The following is a 21,991-nucleotide window of genomic DNA, read 5'->3' as shown; positions in this document are numbered from 1 at the left end:
CCCCATTTCATGTGCGTATGCGTGCTCTCTCTGAAATTAAAAAAGGGAAAAAAATAATTAAAGGGGATGTTCTTTTTTTTATTTTTTAATGTTTTTATTTATTTTTGAGACAGAGAGAGACAGAGCATGAGCAGAGGATGGGCAGAGAGAGGGAGACACAGAATCTGAAGCAGGCTCCAGGCTCTGAGCTGTCAGCACAGAGCCCAATGCTGGGCTCGAACTCACAGACTGTGAGATCACGACCTAAGCTGAGGTCGGACGCATAACCGACTGAGCCACCCAGGCTCCCCGAAAGGGATATTCTTAATAATTACACCAGGAAAGTAGGTACAAACCCAGAATTTCCCAGATATACCAAGATTTATAGTTACCCCACTTATATACCAGGAGTTTGAAGTTTCCAGTATAGTTGTGAACCCTTAGATGGTTTTAATCAGGAGAGTAAAATAATTTGATTTGCATTTCATAAGTGATCACTTTGGCTCCTTCTGAGATTGATCAATTTTAGAGACTGAAAAAGTAATCCTGATAGTTGCCTGATACTCCTAGAGCTAAAAAGAAAGTCACTAATTTGGATAGACTTTGTAGACTTTGTAGACAAGACATGGATTGGATGTGTAAGGGCAAGGGAAAGAAGGAAGAAAAGTGACTGCTGGGCTTTTGGCTCCAGCCTCTGGTTGAATTATGACATCATGTGCTGATTTGGGGAAGACTGACAGAGGAATTGGTTTCAGAAAGTGAATGGCAATGAATGGAATCAGCAGTCTGGTTTTGACTATAATAAGTTTGAGATTCCTGTTAAAAACACAAGTGGAGATGTCAAAGGAGCGACTGGACTATACTCCCTTTTTTTACTCTGTTTGGAACAGCTTCTGGCAATGTCATATGTATCCTTAATAAAAACAATTTAGAATGACATTCAGATATTCTATTAAAGTGATTTTTTACTCAACATCTTCAATTATATTTGGTTTTCACTATCTAGTGCTTGAAATTACTAACATTACCTATTGCCTTTCTAGGAAAGTGTAGATCTGGGTGAAATCATGTTCTCCCTTTGTTATTTGCCAACTGCTGGACGTATGACATTGACAGTCATCAAGTGCAGAAATCTGAAGGCTATGGATATCACTGGGTCATCAGGTATGTACACAATTGGCCTGATGGGTCAAGGGTACATTCTCAAAATCACAGAACTATATGGCTGTTGAATTGTTGAGTTCATTTGTCTATAGTTCATTTGGACAAAGTACTCCAAATCACCTGTTTTATTTACAATATCATTTCACAATTTTTAAAAGATGTTATCAAATAGATTGACTATGAACTTGGATTTTTATTTTTTCTTTCTCTGCTGATCTAGTTCTTTCTCAAAAATTCATAATTTACCAATCACTGCCCCACTTCTAACCAGTCAGTTGGCTTATAAAAGAAGATTCTTGGACTTCAAGCTTGCATTACCCTACAAGTATGAAAACACATTTAGACTTAATTTATCTCCCTTACCTGATCTATAGAGAAACAACAAGTTTCCAACACCATCATGTGCATTTATTCTGACCACCTTTCTAAATAAGAATTGGGGCAACAGTAGGGACTGAAAGAAATAATAAAGGAAATAAATGTTTCTTAAAGTTTCTTAAAGATGTTCTTGGAGGAAATTTCTCTTATGCTAATTTTGATAAAGAGGTAAAGACACACCATTCTCTTTTATCCCTTTATTTATATTTTTTTTATTTTTTTAAGTTTTTTTATTTTTGTGAGAGGGAGACAGAGCAGGAGCGGGGGAGGAGCAGAGAGAGACGGAGACACAGAATCTGAGCTGTCAGCTCAGAGCCCAACGCAGGGCTCGAACTCACAAACTGTGAGATCATGACCTGAGCCGAAGCCAGACGCTCAACCGACTGAGCCACCCAAGCACCCCTATCCCTTTGTTTAAATCACAACAGTCTGGAGGGTTATATGTTAACTAAATATGTGAACTCTGGCACAGGTCTATGAAGGGAAAAATGGTAAGGACAGAAGAGGGAGGTCAGTAAGCATGTGTTGAATTAAACAAATAAAAAATGGTAGTGGAGATACAGGAAAGGATGACCTAAGGAAACGAATCTATAACTTTATGGTTCTACAGAACAAAAAAATAAACTAAATTTGCAAAAAGCTTAAGGGAAAGAGCTCCAGGATATACTAAGTGAATAATAATAATAATAATAATAATAATAATAATAATAAAAAGTGAGGTGCAAAAATAAATACAAAAATCATGCTCCTTTCTGTATAAGAATAGGGAACATTACAATATATATTTATGTTGTTAATATTTGCAAAAGAAATACCAAAGCGATACACAAAAACTAAACGGTGGAGAGAGAGGTATGGGAACAGATGGGAGGGAGACTTCCCATTGTAAATTTTTCTCTATCATCTTCACTTTTAAACTATTTTGTGAAATATGTTTTCATCTTTTTTAATTTGCAACACATAATTGATATATAAAGGTAGAAATAAAGTAAGTAAATTTCACATTTATTTTGGTGAAAAAGTCTTGGGACAGTAAATGTTGAAGAACTCTGCAAATTATTGTTTATTCTACTCTTTCCACCATGTATCAAAAGAGATCAAATTTTGAGACAAGCAGACAGCATCAAAGTTATAATTAACTACAAGAGTACTTTTTGTTTATATGAAGCTTTTCATCAGAGGAGTGCATGCTCGGAGAACACCACCTCATTAATTCTCACAGGAGGCTTGTGAATCAACTAAGGAGCCAGTAAATTATCCTTGTCACTAGTAGAGAATTGTGGTCAGAGACATGATGGGGGTGGTGGAGGATAAATCATGCCTTGTTCCCATTGTTAATGAGAGGCCTAGGCCTGGGGGCTCATAGACCAAAGAGTATCAGAGAAGTGAGTTTCTTCCTTAGAACATACTTCCTATTAAAAAACTGAAAAATAAATGGGAAGCAGTCACTGAACATTACCATTTTACTTTGTTTTCCTTTGCATACTCTATTTCTAGTCAGAAAATATATTTTGCCCCTTGATGGAAATGCTTATGAAATATACAGATACATTTTTCTAGCGCTTAAAAGGTGTTCATTTGCTCAAATAACTTTATACTGCCATGATTTTGGCTTATTCTAAGGAAATGAGATGTATTACTCCATAGGTGGAAAGGAGAAAAAACAAGAATGAATGTAGAGGAGTCACGGATTTTCACCAGATAGCGTTCTCACCCCAATGCCAACACCCCCTCCCAAAACCACACCTGCTTCTCATAAAAAGGTACAAACGTAAGGCTTTTACAGAAACTTTCATATGATTCTGCATAATTTTCTATAATACTGGACCAGTTTTTCTACTTAAGGTGGCAGAAGTAAGACTGGAGATGAGTCAGTGGGGGCAGAACTTGTTAACATTTATTTGACCCCTTTGGCCTATAAAAATGTACTCCAACTAAATTTTTCTCTTCCAAGTCGGCATCATATAGGCAATGTCATATCAATAGGTTTCCTTAAGAACATCTTTAAACCAAGTATCGCCTTTTTTTTATTGTATACTATTGTATAATACCAAATACAATGCAAATAAATATAAATACAATGTATTTAATATATTTGTAGTGACCTCTTCTTCAATCAGAGCTCCGTAATCAAGCACCAACATGCTGACTGTAAAATTAAACTTCTAATTTTAGTACCTTTCCAACAATTGAGGAAATTCTAACTAATGTAGTTTTTGCTTTCTAATTTCTACATATTGCATCATATATATACATATATATATATATATATATATACACATATATGATACAATATTGCTCTTCACAAATTTTGCTCTTATCCTAAATCATTTGAAGGAAATTAACTTTAATGCAATTATTCTTACTTGTTAGGATTATATTCCCTAGAAATCACTTTTAACAAAATATGTCCTCAAATAGCTGTGACTAAAAGTCACATTATAGTTCTGGACTGGCTCTTGATAAACTAGTAGGTTTTCTCTGTTGCATTAAAAATGAAATTCTTTTCTGATTCTTTCAGGATAAATTCTTACATTTAAAGTAAGAAGTCATGGGGCGCCTGGGTGGCTCAGTCAGCTGAGCGTCCGACTTCAGCTCAGGTCATGATCTCGCGGTCTGTGAGTTCGAGACCCACATCGGGCTCTATGCTGACAGCTCAGAGCCTGGAGCCTGCTCCGGATTCTGTGTCTCCCTCTCTCTCTGCCCCTCCCCTGCTTATGCTCTGTCTCTCTCTGTCTCAGAAATAAATAAAACATAAAAAAAAATTTTTTTTAAGAAGTCTTAGTCTATTGCCCAAAATAAGTCATTCGAATTTAAAACATAATACTACAAGGCTTAATATACTACTTTCCTTATTTAGTTACAGTTACCTACAGTTTGATTTATGTCTTGTACTATTACTTTCATTTTAATGAAATTACCTCACTACTCCTAGATCCTTATGTCAAAGTGTCTCTGATGTGTGAAGGTCGGAGATTAAAAAAGAGGAAAACAACGACGAAGAAAAACACTCTAAACCCTGTGTACAATGAGGCTATTATTTTCGATATCCCTCCAGAGAATGTGGACCAGGTCAGCCTCTCCATTGCAGTCATGGATTATGATAGGTATGTGTATTTCTCTCACTGAAGAACAGCCCTGTGTGGTCATATGTAGAGCAAATACAGTTTTTCTGGTTATTTACTGCTACAACAACGGTTTTAATTTAAACTGGAAGAGGGAAAATTTATTCATTCAAAATTTATTTTTCCCATGTTATAATATCTCTTTTTTCTTTTCCAAAAGAAGTCATTCTTAAGTTGAAAGACAGGACACCTGGGGCTGGTGTAAGGGTGGTGCAGAAGTAATATGGAACCCATTACACGAAGCACTATTGTGATGTCCTTTTACAGTAACAACAGAAATTACAACCAATCAAGTTTGTTTTCCCAACGGGGCTGGAATATGAATATAGTAATTCTTAACCAGGCTCTATCATTAACTGGCTATGTGAAAGGGCAAATTATGTAATCTCTTTGGGATTCACTTTTCCCATTTGAAAGACATTAGCATATTATAGGACCATTAACAGTGAGTATTAAGAGTGGAAGGTGAATAACGGCCATAGGAAGACAGCCTTGATACCTTCACATCAATCTTAAAACATGCTTTGTGGATAATTCTTCCAGTTCACACACTTTGAGTCACTTCTTTCACAGAATCAATGGCAAACTCCCAAGTGCACATCTGAAGTTTCTTCCTGCTTTAGCTCCTACTTTATTCTCCCATTCTTGCCTGGTCTGAAATGTTACCTAGCTCTATGTACCCCATCCCACCCATGCTTCACAGCTTCACAGCTTCACACACACACACACACACACACACACACACACACACACCCCTTTTAGAAAAGAATACTGTATGTTTAACCTACAAAATTATCAGCACACAGACAGTGTCTTACTACATTTATTTTGTTCTAATATATTCAAAAAGAGTGCTCCATTTTATGGTATGATGAAAATAGTAGTAACCAGAACCCTGTAACCTAGAGAAATTGATATGCTATCCTCTGGCTCAGAGGAAATGAAGCACTAAAAAAATAAAATGTTTTATACCATCTATTTGCAATTAGTTTATATCACAGCTTATGGGAAAAATTTTTACTATTTATAGAGAGAGAAATCTTGAATTGGTTAAAATTTCAAACTCTAAAAATGTTGCAATGTTTTCATCAGAAGCCCTTGTTCTGTTTTACCAAAAAATTACTCCTATTGATTTAGCACAGCAGTGACTGCAGGTAGATACAAGTGAGCGTTTGTCATGCAGACAGTTTTAGGGAAATGGATGCTAACAATATATAAAACAGAAAGATTTGAAAAATTATTCCTAAAAATATGCTTGTTTGCGAAATTTTATGTGGAAGAATCACAATACTAAGCATTCATATCTACATCAATGACAGGAAGAAAGTAATGAAAAGATCTTAAAATTATCTCAAAAGTCTCCTTAGAGATGTCTGTCAAAATAACCCTATAGAAATGCCCTTAAATTACATTCCATTCTAGGAGCACCTGGGTGGCTCAGTCGGTTAAGCATCTGACTCTTGATTTTGGCTCAGGTCATGATCTCACAGTTAGTGGGTTTGAGCCCTGCATCGGGGTCTGTGCTGACAGTGCAGAACCTGGTTGGGATCCTCTCTGTCCCATCCTCTCTGCCCACCCCCTCAAATAAGTGAGCGCGTAAATAAATAAATAAATAATAAATTACATTTTATTCTTACGCAACTTAGCACATGCACACTTGAGTCAACTGTCTTGATTCATACCCTGCCTCTGCCTCTTACTAAGTGAGTAGGGGTGGGTCCCTTAACTTCTCTGGGTGTTTACTTTCTTTATCTGTAAAATGAGATGATGATAATGATACTCATGGTCATGGTGTGAGAATTAAGTGAGTTAGTACATTTAAATTACTTACAACAGTGTCTGGCACATAATAAGCTCTCAGACTTATTAACTATCATTGTTATTTTGATTTGTTGCTGTGAAAACAGGACAGGAATAGAAAATAGGAATGTTGTGCAGTGTGCTCTGGTGCCATGCAATAATAAATCAAATGCTGTAGTAGCCCTGCCCTGTTTAATTGTAGTATAAGCAGTAACATACGCTGACATATCACTTAGAGTCAATTAAATATGGTCATTTATACAAGAAAGTGGGTACTGACCTTTTGATAAAAAATCTAAGCATCGTTGTAAAACATTAAGCCTTGTGAAGAAAAAATGAGAGCTGATTTATGTCACTTAAAGTTGACAGTAGTGCTTCCAAATTCAACAGTACAGGTAAGGAGCAGTGTTTCTCATTCTAGTTTATTGTGACATGTGCTCAAGTTACAGAGAACTAAAATGGTTTATGCGTGCTCCTTTTACAAATTCATATTTGAATGCTGATCTTGTGTAGTAAATTTTGTTTACTTAAGATTTTTAATTTGACCGAAAGTAGTTTGATCTGCAGAATCATTTAGAGCCCATCACAAAATCCAGTGTTTAAATCATATGCTTGAAATTCTGCTAAGATGTATGAAACTCCATTTATCTTTGAATGTTGGAATGAAAGTGTGATATCCTCCAAATCGTAGGGTAGGACACAATGAGGTCATAGGAGTGTGTAGAACAGGACTGGACGCTGAGGGTCTTGGGCGAGACCACTGGAATGAAATGCTGGCCTATCACCGAAAACCAATAACACATTGGCACCCCTTGCTGGAGGTATGCTGTGATTCCCTGACATCTACTCACTCACTCTCTCTCTCTCTCTCTCTCTCTCTCTCTATCTATCTATCTTAATCTCTTTTGCTTAAATATTATTTATCTGCCAACATTTGTCTGAAATTTTATATATTCATCTATTTTTTTAAACAGAGGTTGCTCTTACTTCTGTCCTACATATTCTATCATCCAGTATTCAGAGTTCTGTGTGCCTTGTTGTATTTTAGAAACCAATAAACTTTCTGTGTTTGATATTCCTTTGGACAGTAAGCTCATGAAATTGCAAGACTGTCATTATCTTTACGTAGCCTGGAAACTTCTATCAATGAGTGATAGAGCAATGAAGCAAATTTATTACTAACTGGAAAACGAATTTTGCTGCTTCTCTTTTGTGAAAACAGCCACCTCACCTAAACATCCCAAGAATCCTTAAATAGAAGTACTATCTTCTAATACGACTCATCTGTGTAAAGGGGCAGGTATATCTCCCAATACTCTGGTCAGGAGGTGAAAGTGCTCACAAATATTTAGAATGTTGAGACATCAGCATGCCTGAGTTCGAAGCCTGGCTCTGCTTTGTGACTGTCTATTAGACAACTTTGGCCATGTTACTGTAACCTCTCTACATTTCTGCTGTTACTCTGTAATAATAGTAAAGTCAAAGAGTAAAACTAAATAAAATGGCAAATAGTAAGTGCTTAGCAGTCTGACATAATGTTAGCTCTGATTACAACTAACATTAATAGTTATATTAACCATAAGTATCAATACCAGTTTCTATCAGGATTTTTAGGCTTTAAGTTACTTGTCAGTACTTGATACACTGAATGTTGCTAGATGAAATGACTTTCTTTCTCAAAGATGATTGCTGGAGCCTCTTGAAGAGTCACAAAATAAGTCTTTTATGTGACCTGAGAGATAATGCAGGTTGACAAAACGTTGTGTGGTAGATGATGGAATTTATGCAATTCGATAAAAATAGTTATGATAGCCACATAGTAAATGAAAAATACTCTGCCCTATGTTCACCAGTAAGATTCTGCTTCTTATCTGGCACTAAGCCCTGGGTTGAATGAGAAAGGCAGCACAGTGTAATTAACTAAATGTCAGAGGGTCCAGGTTCCTTTCATCTTAGTCACAAAACTGTGACCTTGGCTGTTACTCAGGACATTATAGGGAAAATCTGATGAACCCTATATGAACAGTGCATGTTCAGGCAACAGAGGTGAACTGTTATCATAGATATGTGCTTATATATATTAATGCTCTTAATCTTTACCTCATTTCATTTCATATAAGTCATAAAAGATACACATATACAAACACAAATGCACATTCATGCAGCACTTTCCCTCAAAGTACAGACACGTGCATTCTCTAATTCAGCAAGTCTTGGGAAAGTTGTGTTTCATGTCAACAGCGTGCACTGTCTAAAGTATACTATACTTTTTATTATTCGGTCACTATCCACTTTCCTGCTTCTCATCTTGTTTTTACTTAAAATTTGAAAAGCGAATATTAATTCTAAGAATCTAGACATGAAAGTAGAGTTTGCTGGGCAGAGAACCACACTGGAAAGTGATGTGGGTTCTAATCCTTGCTTCTCTGGCTGTCTAATCCTGAGCAAATCACCTATTCTATCTACAGCCGCATTCCTGCATATTTAATGAAAACAGAAATGCATGCCCCTCCAGACTTCACAAGAATTATGCAAGGAGAAAAGAGATAATATGAGCAAAAACTTTTCACTAATAACAGGATAGGGTTTGTGTGACCCAAGGTATATTATAATTACTTGTAAGTGTTTAATAAGCAGCTCTACATTTATCTGGTGAAGGGGAGCTATGGAATAGGCATCTGTTTGTGTCTCAGGACATGTGAACACTTTTCAGTCATTGTAGGACATACAGGAAGAACAAGCTACAATCTGGGCATCAGAAGAAGATCCCTGATATTTTTATAGCAGCTGAGTATCAGAGGACAAATGGGACTAAAGACTATGTAAATATACTTTCTCCAGCAAGTAGCTCCTTTTTTCCAACTCCTGCACCTACATTCATTGGTCAAACAGAACATATGGACTAGAGACCTAAGAACTGGCTGGATTTTGCATTTTGGGAAAGTGGTGAGTGTTTAACTACGTCTTTTGTTGCCAGAGGAGGGATTAAAATAATAAAGGAACAATTACTCGAAAACAGGGTAAGTTGGTGGGACAGAGACTAAAGCATCATTTAGAAAATCTGGCTACTTCTACCTAAATAATCAAAAGTTTATCCTGTTGTAATTGAACTTTTTAAATACATGTAATATTTAAAACCATGAGAAATTATTCTTCAACCCCCATGGCTCCCATTTGCCAAAGTCAGTCCCTGTTGTTTCGTTAATGACCCTGATAAAAATCACCTCCTGCCTTAGAACAAGTGCAATGTGGTCTCTTGTGCCTTGAGCCTTCTTGCGCTTACCTAGCAAGTGTCCTCCACTATCACAAACCATTAATTATTTTGCAGTGAGAACATTCATAGAATGTGAAATGAATCTCTAGTCATGAATAATTGTGTGTACAGTGTTGGTCTGCATGCCATTTTGTACCATGCTGTGTCTACATCTCCGTGAGATGTCTGTGCCCCATCGTGCTGCCTGAGAAGGTGAGTTCTGGAGGGTGGGGGCATTTATGTATATCTTCTCCTCAGAGACTGCATATCATGGGTGAATATTCACTAGTAAAAGGTAACAACAGGGGCACCCTGGTGGCTCAGTTGGTTGAGCATCTGATTCTTGGTTTCAGCTCAGGTCATGATCTCACAGTTCATGGGTTTGAGCCTTGCATCAGGTTCTGTGCTGACAGTGCAGAGCCTGTTTGGGACTCTGTGTCTCCCTCTCTCTCTGGCCCCTCCCTGCTCATGCTCTCTCTCACTCAAAAAATAAATATACATTTTTTTAAGAGACAGCAACAACTACCCACTTTGTTATTTTTTTGCATTAGATCATGCATTATGAAATTATTGTCTTTCAGTTACCTGGCCGGGCAACCAGTTTTGATAGTCAAGGATCCTGTCCATCTCCCAAACCACCTTCCACACCATAATGCCTCCAGAATAAAGACCATTTTAATAAGGACCCAGGACCATGTGCTCATCAGATCAGAAAAAGAGTGGAAGGTTTGATTTCCTCATTTAAAATATATCCTGATAATGAACAAACTTAATGTACAATTTTTCATTTGCTTTTTTTTTTTTTTTGTCCCTTCTTTAACTTTGGACATCTTGATATATTTTACTTGAATACAAGTAGTCCTTACTTTCATAAGGCATTTTATTCTTCATTTCATATACCTATTAGCACAAAGGTGTTTTAATAAGTTGCAATTCTTTGCATAAGAAATACATTCTTTTAAAAGAATCCATACTTATCTAAAATTAAATATAATTTATGCTGCTATTGTATAAAGTAGCACATGTCACTTATGTATGGTTTTGATTTTGTTACAATGTTCATCTCTAGTCGCACAGATGGTTCCATATAGACTTTAATGGAAATTTTGAACTTAAACAGCATTAAATCCTTAAACAATCAAATTAATGTCACTTATCTGATCATATATTCTTTCATTCTCAGAAAATTAGGTCCTTAGTGAGGTTTGGCTCTGCTAAACTCAAAACTTTGTCTCTCAAGCTCATTTGAAGCATACACGTAAAGCTGTAATTTAAAGAACAATTTTGAATTAAACTTAAGGAGTAATATTTAGTAGCTGGAAAATGGGAGGTTGAGCCATTTGGGCTACCATTTTATACTGTCTTAATGTTACAGTGGTTCAAACATCTGTTGAACTGTTAACTGATATTTTCAAAATTCTAATAATCTTTATCTCAAATGTAGCGTTAGTATTCCTAAGTCAATAGAATGAGAAGTCGTTTATTTTTTAAGTGTTTGTAAAGTTCTCAAGTACTGTGACCTGTATATTTTATGACATAAAGGTATTACATAGATCCTGTATTTCTGATAGAACATACTACACCAAAGGTACAATAAAATGTCTGTGCTTATTGTCAATTAGATTGTACATAGTAATGGTGACTTTTAAACCCAATCAGAAACTAATCACTAGAACTGGGTATTTTCCTAAAGAATGGATGACTTATTTTTCAGAAAATTCTATACATATACCATACATAACATAACTTCCACATTTAATAGAAATAAAAATAATTCTAAAGGCCCAGACCCACAGTCCTTTCATGAAAGGTATTTGCCTTCATAAGGATCAAGGATCAGGCCAGGAGTTGTAAAAACTATGCAAATGTTTTTACATGACAGAACTTTCTTTTAAATCAGGTCAACTTTTTATTGTCTCATTTCTGGACCCTATCTGAAGGTATCCATATTGAATGACCTCAACCATATTTTTGAGATATATGCAATGGATAGTGCATATTTCAAAGCTATCTCAAGATAGGAGGTTAAAAGAACAAAAAAGGCAAGAAAAATCTGTATTTAGAATGTAAAAACACATTATCAGAATGAGAAAATTTTATCAGTAGTTATAAAATTTTGATTTTAGTAGAATCCCTTATTTCTACATGTTAAAAAAAAAATTTAAGCTGTGAAATTTTGATCATGGCATCTCTCATCTGATGGCATTACTGTTAATTAAGATGTAAATATTTTACACATTAACATTTTAAAGGCAAACACAATTCCCTAAAACTTTTCAAAAATGCCTGTATCTTCCTAACAAAAGAAATTACTTCTAGCTAATATTAGCTGATAAAAAATAACAGAAGGAACTTGTTTGAAAATACTTGTCTACCTTATGAAGTTTAGAAGAACCATTTGCTATACACAGAATAGCAATTTTGGAAATCTTTGTTTCACTAGGAAATAAAAATTGTCAAATGGGAAGACAAGTGATACTCAATAAAATAACATTTTTGCTGACAGATGTTTTATTAGTAGATATAGCTGCAGCCTATAACTAATTAGCGACTGTATTTCCTTATATCTCCTATAATAATTATTTTCATCTGAAAACATATTTTAAAGGACTTTTTATGCATTCTTAGGAGCTCCTGCTTTTCTTTGCCTCCTATGGAGAAAAAGCCAATGCTTGTGATGAAAACAACACAAACCAGCCAAACAGGAGACTTTACTATGGGGATTATAGATAAAATCTGTTTTTAGGGTAGTTTTTAAAAACTGTTTCCTAGGGATTAGAATAAACCCATCATGCCAAGTATTTGTTAATCCTGTGAGACAGATGAAAAGAAACTTTACCACAGCTCATCTTTCATGCAACGCATGAGGGACGTTTACCCTCCTATTCATAAAGCGTGATCATTTAAAATAATACTTCTTGTTGCAAAAACATAATCCTACCACTTTCAACACAACACACCCTCATTCTACACAGCCACACACCGATTCAAACTGATCCTCCTTCTGCTTGTAATTGAAGATGGAATGTTTTGAATTTCAGTATTTAAAATTAACATTTTAATGACAACACTGACCCGTTATGAAGTTGCAATTTGGGTATATAATGAACACCTAATTTCAGGGACTTATTCAGGGACTTGTCCGACATAAGTCTAGGAAAAGGGAGCAAGTGTTGATTCATTTTGTAACACTGATTTTCTTTTTGGTTTTTCATTTAATTTAATTTATTTTATTTACTTGTGTATTTTACCTGATTCTCTAAATAATCAGGGGAATGAGGAAATTGAATATGAAAGAACATTAATGTTTGTGGAGTCTACAGTCTTCTCACCAAAATCTGAACAGACAATGCTTTTTACGCTAGTTTCTTAATATTTTTCTTGACAATTTTAATCTTCTTTGTAAGGCTAGCCCTGTTTCTGATACTTTGTTTTACATGTAAAAACTCATGATATGAATGCATTCACAGTTGAGTAAAAACTATCATTACGACTATGTCAGGGAACTAGAGACGAAACGCAGAGCCAAGCATCCACTTTCTCATGCAGTTTTGGCGAATGTGCGTGTGTTCTAGTTACTGCAGGGAGATCACAATTGATCAAAACTGACTCAGGTTTTAGATAAAAGCAAATATATTTGAACCTATTTGGTTATGATACTTGTCATTTCCACCTTGTTTATTCTCCTATAATTTTTATTATTTTAAGATTTTGCAGACTCAATAAAGAACAATCTCGTAAGACTTTACCTTAATGATGAATTCCTTTAAAAATGAAAAAAGCTAAACTTTCACTCCCTTTTCAACTTCTGCTGTCCATAAAACAAAATATAACTTATTTCAGAATGGGTTATCCAAAGAGCTGAAGGCTATTGCAAACAAAGGGATACAAAATCTTAACTTTGAACACATAGTCATTTCTTTACCTCTTTAAGGAGTACTTGATGTCATCTAAGTGCAGTACATACAGTTTCATGGAATGGCATTTCATTTTTGCCACCTTAATTGTGATTATTACCAGGTAACTTGACTAACTGATAATTAAGACAAAAAACAAAACAGACTTGAGAAGGATTTCAGAAAGTCATTCAGCCTCCACTAAATCTAAAGACAATGTGGAGATCTGTTTTAGTCACAACTTGTTCTTGCAGCAGCTGTGGTTATTCTGATGTACTTCAGTTGATCTAAACTTTCATCGATTTTAGGCTAAGAATTTATTGCTGCCAATAAGAGATGATGCAGAAGTATGCAAAGTAAAGTAATTTAAAGTTAAAATCTACATGGGGCACCTGGGTGGCTCAGTCAGTTAAGCATCTGACTTCAGCTCAGGTCATGATCTCGTGGTTTGTGGGTTCAAGCCCTGTGTCGGGCTCTGTGCTGACAGCTCAGAGCCTGGTGCCTGCTTCGGATTCTTTGTCTTCCTCTCTTTCTGCCCTTCTCCCACTCCTCTGTCTCCCAAAAATAAATAAATGGTAAAAAAAAAAAGTTTTAAGTTAAAATCTATGTAACTAAATGGTAGTTAAACACAGATGTTAAAGCACATGGAAATAAAGATTTTGAATGCAAAATCAAAATCTTCTTTGTACTTTTAACTTTTGGTGGAATACAAATCTTCTAATACTGTCCAAAAAAATTCATGACACAGAATTTTAATAGTTCCTCAGTGACATGGCTCAGGATATGATTCATCTGAACCTACTAAGACCCATTCTTCAAAAGAAAATAGTGAGTTTATACTTTACATAGGAAACAGAGCTGATTAAACTAAATTCTGTTTCCAATATATTACTTAGTGATGCTCTTTAACATAAGAATTTTCTATTTCATTAAAATACTTTTCCTATATTAACTCAATTTTATGTTAGTTACAGTGAATAATAATTTACTAAAAGACACATTGATAATACTTGTCATCCACCATTAACAGTTAACCAAAAAGATGTGTATTTGAACAGTGGCAGTAAAGTAATATTCAGCTCAAGTGTTTTCTCATCAGAGTAAAAAGGTGTTTTTTCATTTTCACCCTGCTCATCATGAAGGTGGGTAACCAGGGTTTGATTTGATGGCATGACAATACCATGGTATAGAAACTTCAAAAAGAAAGAACTAAATTAAGGACTGCAATGAGGCTTAAGTTATTGCATGCAAACATTTTGAATACCAGAAATGGTGTTTGAAAAAATAAGCAGGTGTTTAAGAGAAAAGATAGGCTTCTTTATGCTTGAGATGATTTAAATACACTCCTACAAGGAGGAATTGATTAGAGTAATTCTATTTTTATCTATATTGAAATACTGGAAATGACTATTGATAGATCTAGAGATACAGATGGCAGTTAATGTGGAATTGTTTTCATCTCCAACTGAAAATAATTTCTTCTAAGCTCACCTGGGTATAAGAACTCTCTCCGAAGAACAAACTATGCCTGATCTTATGAAAGCATAAAAAAATATGTCATTTTCTTTAGCAATTTTGTTGTGATTTACATCAACTGTGCACAGAATCCCTATTTACTGTACAGGGTGGTGGATTTCAATTATTCAATTTCATATTTTTGTTCCCTCAAAAACCATTTAATGGATAATGAGGCATATTATAAAAATGAATGAAAAATTCTTAGAGAAGTAAGTCTCAATGTTAGAAGGTTAATACAGATTTTTGTTTTTGTTATATATTTCAAAAAAATTTTTTTTTTATTTTTTTTATTTTCCCAGTCCAAACATCAATACAGAGTTTGGCTATGATTTTGCTATAGAATAAAATTTGTGAACCAAAAACAACAGAACACTATAATCACTAAGGCTAGCTAAAGAATCGTTCTTTATAAAAATTGAATGATTTATTCTATTTGTATCTATATAGATCATTTTGTGGGTGTATTCTTTTCCTTAAAAAGACATTTTAAGCCTTCCACTTATTTTTTTAGATTTATATTCAAGTTAGTTAACATACAGTGTAGTCTTAGCTTCAGGAGTAGAACCCAGTGGGGCACCTGGGTGGTTCAGTGGGTTAAGCATCCAACTTTGGCTCAGGTCATGATCTCGCAGTCTGGTCCGTGAGTTCAAGCCCTGCATCAGGCTCTCTGCTAACAGCTCAGAGCCTGAAACCTGCTTTGGATTTTGTGTCTCCCTCTCTCTCTACCCCTCCCTCCCCCCCTCTCTCTCCCAAAAATAAATAAACATTTTTAAAAAAGGTATTTAAAAAAAGGAGTAAAACTCAGTGATTCATCTCTTACCTCACACCCAATGCTCATCCCAAAAAGTACCATCCTTAAGGCCCGTCGCCCATTTAACCCACCCTCCCCACCCACCCCTTAAGCTGCCCATTTAAAAGATACAGTAATCTCCATTAGGAATAGCTTCATTAATTCTATCCCTATATAAGAAAGAAGAAGATAAACCAACTTTAATATACAACACATTTGCATTTATAGTTTTTTTATAAACAAAAAGTCCAACACAGTTCATGTCATTTGCATCAACTTTTTACTGACCCCTCCATCTGAGAGAAGTGATGGGGTTCATCTGCAAAATATGGGTAAGTTATGGAACACAGTGAGTGAGACTGTCTTTCAGAATGAAGAATTGAGAGGTCAAAATAGAAAAGAACCAACTCACATTTTAAATGTGATGATTCCACTAATGAATAGTCCAAGATATTTGCCAATTATTCTCAACTGCCAGAAAACATAATTTTTTTTCAATGCACACATGATATTGAATAATTTAGATCCATCATATTTGATCTTTTTTTGGTATCCTTAAGTCATTGTTCATAAGGTGACTTTTTAACTGAAGTTTGTGATGTAATACGTAGCCATTGTTCAAATCAATATCTTTGACTTCTGCATTATAGAACAGAAATTTTAAAATCTTTTGAAATTCGTGTTTCAGGTTTTTGTACATGGTAACCAGCCAATTGTGAAACTTGACTGCATATAATTGTATTACTTAGAACAAATGTTTTGCAACCACCTTTAAAAGATGTTACACATTTCAGTATTTTTACAATGTCTTCTTTAGAATGTGTGAATATTTGTCAGGTTCAGATGAATTATGTAACAATGAAACCTCAAGCTGTTATGAAGTGTACAGTTTATGATTACTTTTGTAAAAGAAAATGGAAAAGCACTTGAAATATAATTTTACTGTTTCCTATGTATTTTGAAAAATAAATAAAGTGATTATAAATTATTTTTGTTTGTCCTCGAAGAAAATACCTTTTTCAGATTTCATTTTGAGACCTTTCCTTTGATAAAATTTTCTTTAGCAGTTATTATTTTTGGCACTCCAAAGAAAGCAGTGTAATTTATTTATCAATAATTCACTAACTCAAGCAACTGAATATACCTTAAAAATCTCAATACACACAAATTTTTCTTTCACAAAACTATTAATGTACGGTCCTAGATTATTTCCATTGAGGAGTAAGGAAATAATCATGACCTGAGTGTTAAAGAGGTAAATACTAACACGTATTAGCTACGTTTGTTTCATATGCAAAAAAAAAAAATCCCCATAAATAGAAAGTGATCTAGCTGCTGGAGTATACCCATTATTTTGTTCATTTGTTCATTTTGTTTTTCCTCAGATTTTCAAAAATATTTTCATAAGGAATAACATAGGTGTTGCATCTAGTTTTAGGTGGTCAACAGAGCACTTGACTCAAAAGGAAATCATGATCAATGATAAACTGGATGTTCTATACTAGAATCATTGTTCAAAAAAAGAACCAGCTCATAAGAAGCAGCAAGTAAATCAATCTATGCCTCTGGAGAGAATGTAGGATAAAGAGTTAGTGATGTGACCTGTCTGGCCTTGCTTAAGTTTCTACACCCAAAAGTGTGTGGAGCCCAAATGAAATCTAAGTTGCTACTGAAAAGAACAAATGGCTTTTTCTTTGTTAGTATTTCCAATTATCTCCCCAACAAATGTTTAGATTTCTATTCACATTGATTTAAAATTTAATTTCCACTAACAATATACAATAGTTTCTAAGTACTCTAGTCAGTACTTGTGTTATTAGAATCTTTGCCATTTTTTTTTAATCTTAGCCAATTTGAACATGACACAAATGATATCTCTTCAATGTTTTCTTATTTCTTTTTTTTCTAGTGGTATTGATCACTTTTCATAGGTGTTATTTGAAAATCTGGGTTTCATTAAGATTTTCCCCATACTCTTCCTTATTGATTTTCAGATATTGTTATCCCATTTTTAAAAATTTTAATTTTATTTATTTGTGAGAGAGAGAGAGGGTATGAGTGAGCAAGGGGAAGAGAGAGAGGGAGAGAGAATCCTACTCAGGCTCTGCACTGTCAGCGTGGAGCCAGAAGAGGGGCTGGAGCTCACCCAATGCGAGGCTCAAACTCATGAACCATGACATCATGACCCGAGCCGAAGTCGGACACTTAACTGACTGAGCCACCCAGGTGCCCCTATTATCCCATTGTTTTAAATGCAGACAAATTTTGGGGCGCCTGGGTGGCGCAGTCGGTTAAGCGTCCGACTTCAGCCAGGTCACGGTCTCGCGGTCCGTGAGTTCGAGCCCCGCGTCGGGCTCTGGGCTGATGGCTCAGAGCCTGGAGCCTGTTTCCGATTCTGTGTCTCCCTCTCTCTCTGCCCCTCCCCCGTTCATGCTCTGTCTCTCTCTGTCCCAAAAATAAATAAAAAAAAAAAACGTTGAGAAAAAAAAAAAATTTAAATGCAGACAAATTTTTCATTTGATCACATCTTAAACATACCTCCATTCTGCTAACCACAAGGTATAATAATTAGGTTATAATCAGAAAAGCAATTTACATAATATATATGATTAAAAATAATATACATTAAAAAATATATGTGAGAAACATAAAGCAAAGTGCAATCAAAAGCTATCCTCTCTGAAAAGCATGAGTTGTTATTTGACAATTTGGGCTGTCACCACCTGTGTATCTGAAAGAATTTAAAAGCATTCAATTCATGAATAAGCAATTAAAAATTCATTTATGTGCTAGATTTGAACAGTTTTGATTCTATCCACTCTCATAAAATAATACAACAGGACTATATACCCATCAATATCTACAGAGAATAAAGCCAAAAATCTGAACAGTAACCACAAATAGGACACCTGACAGTTTCTGGTTTTTTAACCCACTTTTCCTCCAAATGGAAAAATCACCAAAAGTTCCAAATAGGAGTATAAATTATGTGAACAGAATCAGTTCCCACTGTGAATGCACTTAGTGAATCTAATTGTTAGCTTGTATGCACTTTCGTGAGCAATTTTTTTTTAAAATTTCAGGACAAATATGACAGAAAATTTTATCCTAAATGGGAAGCTATGCCTGAGTGAGCGGCAGGAAATCAAACCAGAAAGTAAAGGAACTAATACATAAAAATCATACCGAGAACACAAAACACAAACAAGCTACCCAATTGCACAGCTCCTGAGGGCAATGATCATACTGTAGTCTATGGAAGTGGTGCCTCTAGGAGTACAAAAATCTAACCAACTCAGTGAACAACAATGGAGAAGCAGTGCTAAAAGCTATAGAGTTACTTCAACCAGAAACTGTAATTGAAAGCGAGGGTCAAGGATTAAGCGAGAGTTTTTTGGTTTTGTCTTGTTTTAAATTGGGCATATTGCCTAAAACATACAGCTCATGTATTATGCACCAAGCAGTGTGCTCTATCTTAGCCCTAATCTACACAAAATCCCTATGAAGTATTACTGTGACCATTTTTGAATGGAGAATTGAGGTTCACATCAATTATGTAGACATACATACATTGAATGGTAGAGCTACAGCTATGAACACATGGTTAAATCATTCCAAAGTCTGGGCTTTTATTCTCTATGTGTCATGAAATATAAAAACTAATATTTATGCAAATTAAAAAATGTTTAACATACGCTGTTTCTTTTCTTTCTTTTTTTTTTTTTTTTCACTTATGCTGTTTCTTGATCATTACCACAAGGCGTGTGGGTTTTATCACTCCCGTTTTACAGAGATGGTGACTGATTGAGAGAGGTTAAATGAAAGCTCAAGTTCACATAGTAGGTGGTGGGACTGGGCCACAAATCTAGGTCTTTGGCCCTCAAACTTCATGCACAATTTATTACCTGATGCTTTTTCAGCAGAACACAACACTAAACATGCTATGAAACAAAAGAGTACTTACTGGTTTTTTGCCTCTGTAGATAAATCACCAAGATGAAAGATGTATAAACTTCATTGACTTTTACTTTACTCATCTATAAACTGAGATAAGTTGTGTCTGTCCGATCTACCAATTAGTTAATGTATGTGTCATTTTTATAATATGTAAACCACTATGCAAACAGTAGGTACTAGTTTTTGTCACCAGTACCATTCCTATCATTAATGCCTAATACCTATGGATTGGACAAATATTTCTAAGAGCCATAAGCTGGGTGTATGCGCAGATCAAGTTGCTAAAAAGGAGGGAGTAGATACCAAATTGACCCTGACCTTGCAAAAAAGGGCAAAGAAGGTAAGAGAAGGAGCATGATACATAGGCTCATGTCCTAGAGTCTTGGTATTCTTATCTCATTTCTAAATTATTTTTCCATTGCCACTATTTTAGTTCAGGCCATGAAACCTGTTATTTAAATTCTGCAAATCTTGCTAATTGGTTTAAAAACTTTCAGATTCTCACCAAACCATTCTCTACTACCCACTACTATTAGGTCCACCTCTAGAAAACGCAACTCTGTACATCCCATATCCTTACACAAAAACCTTAAATGAATCTTAAAGGGGAAAAGAATGGTACCGGAACAACTAGAAATTCATTTTAAAAAGAATAATTTGAAAACCTACTTCATATCCTACATAAAAAGTAATTTCAGACATGTCACACCTAATTGTAAACCTTAAGCCTATACAGCTTCTGAAAGACCAAGCAGGATATCTTTATGACCTTGGGGTAGGCACCCCTGGCTAAGACTTTCCAGTTTCTTAGAAATAGCCCAAGGCAATTATAGAAAATCTTAAAATGGAAAGATTTAAATTTCCTCCAAATTGATCTAAAGCAACTCAAAGTTTCAAAGCCAGTCTAATCAGAACCCAAATGAGTTTTTTTTTTTATTTTGTTTTAATAGAACATGATGAGGTGATTCCTAAATGTGTATAGAAAAGTAAAGGTCTATGAACAGCCAGACTGCTGAAATAGAAGAAGGAAGAGGAAGAGGTGAGACTTACTCTGAAAATATCATGGCTTATTCTGAAGCTATAGTGATTAAAACAGTGTGACACTAGTGCAAGGTTAGACAAATACACAAAACAAATGGAGCAAAAACTTGTCAAACAGATATGGAAATGAGATGTGTGACAGAGAGGACATACTAGATCGTGGAAAAATGGAACTATTTATTAATAATTGCACTTGGAAGAATGGTTATTCATAGGGAAAAATACAGTCCACATACTAAATTCAACTTCCAGTAGCATTAAATGTCAAAAACTTTCAAAATTCTATTGTAGAGTATAAATTTTTTAGAGACAGAGAATGACAGAGCATAAAATATGCTTGGTATTTTTTAAAAGACCAATGAATTGTATTACATCAAATCATTTAGCACCAAAAACAAAAGCAACAAAAGACTAAACAAGTAGGACTACACTAACTAAAAGCTTCTGCACAGCAAGAGAAGCCATCAACAAAATGAAAAGGCAACCTACTGAATGGGAGAAAATATTTGCAGATCATAAATCTAATAAGGGGTTAATACCCAAAATATATAAAGAATTCATCTGACTCAATAGCAGTAAAGCCAGTCAACCCAATTAATTGGTAAACAACCCAATTAAAAAATGGGCAGATGAACTGAACAGACATTTTTCCAAAGAGGACATCAAAATAACCAATAGGTACCTGAAAAGATGGTCAACATCACTAATCATCCGGGAATTGCAAATCAAAACCATAATGAGATATCACCTCACATTGTTAGAATGGCTATTATAAAAAGATAAGAATTAACAGGTATTGGTAAGCATGTGGAGAAAAGGGAACTCTCCAGCACCATTGGTGGGAATGTAAATTGGCACAGCAACTATGGAAAACAGTGTGGGGTGTCCTCAAATATTAAAAATAGAATTACCATATGATCCAGCATTTGCATTTCTGGGAATTTATCCAAACAAAAGGAAAACACTAACTTGCAAAGGTATCTGTACCCACCTCCTGCCATGTTCATTTCAGCATTATTTACAATAGCCAAGATATGAAAACAACCTAAATGTCTGTCATCAACAGATGAATGGATAAAGAACATGTAAA

General features: G+C 35.0%; 1 protein-coding gene across 3 annotated transcripts in view; it reads left to right on the top strand.

Annotated features, from left to right (window-relative positions):
• The window catches only part of SYT10 (synaptotagmin 10), a 68,127-nt gene extending 54,680 nt beyond the window's left edge, over positions 1-13,447 (top strand). The window contains exons 4-8 of one of the 3 annotated variants that reach the window (XR_006708828.1): positions 1,023-1,143; positions 4,457-4,628; positions 7,138-7,267; positions 9,160-9,912; positions 10,281-10,390. Coding sequence is in view for 2 of the 3 variants with exons in the window: in XM_045463779.1 (XP_045319735.1) it covers positions 1,023-1,143; positions 4,457-4,628; positions 7,138-7,267; positions 10,281-10,352 (495 nt within the window). In the remaining variant the exon portion in view is untranslated. Of the gene's footprint in view, positions 1-1,022; positions 1,144-4,456; positions 4,629-7,137; positions 7,268-9,159; positions 9,913-10,280 lie in introns of all 3 variants that reach the window. The other 2 variants (XM_045463779.1, XM_045463780.1) reach the window with 2 other exon arrangements.
• The last annotated feature ends 8,544 nt before the right edge of the window (positions 13,448-21,991 follow it).

The sequence above is a fragment of the Leopardus geoffroyi genome, chromosome B4 (assembly GCF_018350155.1).
Source record: "Leopardus geoffroyi isolate Oge1 chromosome B4, O.geoffroyi_Oge1_pat1.0, whole genome shotgun sequence".
NCBI classification, from domain to species: Eukaryota; Metazoa; Chordata; class Mammalia; order Carnivora; family Felidae; genus Leopardus; species Leopardus geoffroyi.
Note: the sequence above shows the minus strand (reverse complement) of the source record. Positions and strands in the feature narration are given on the sequence as shown.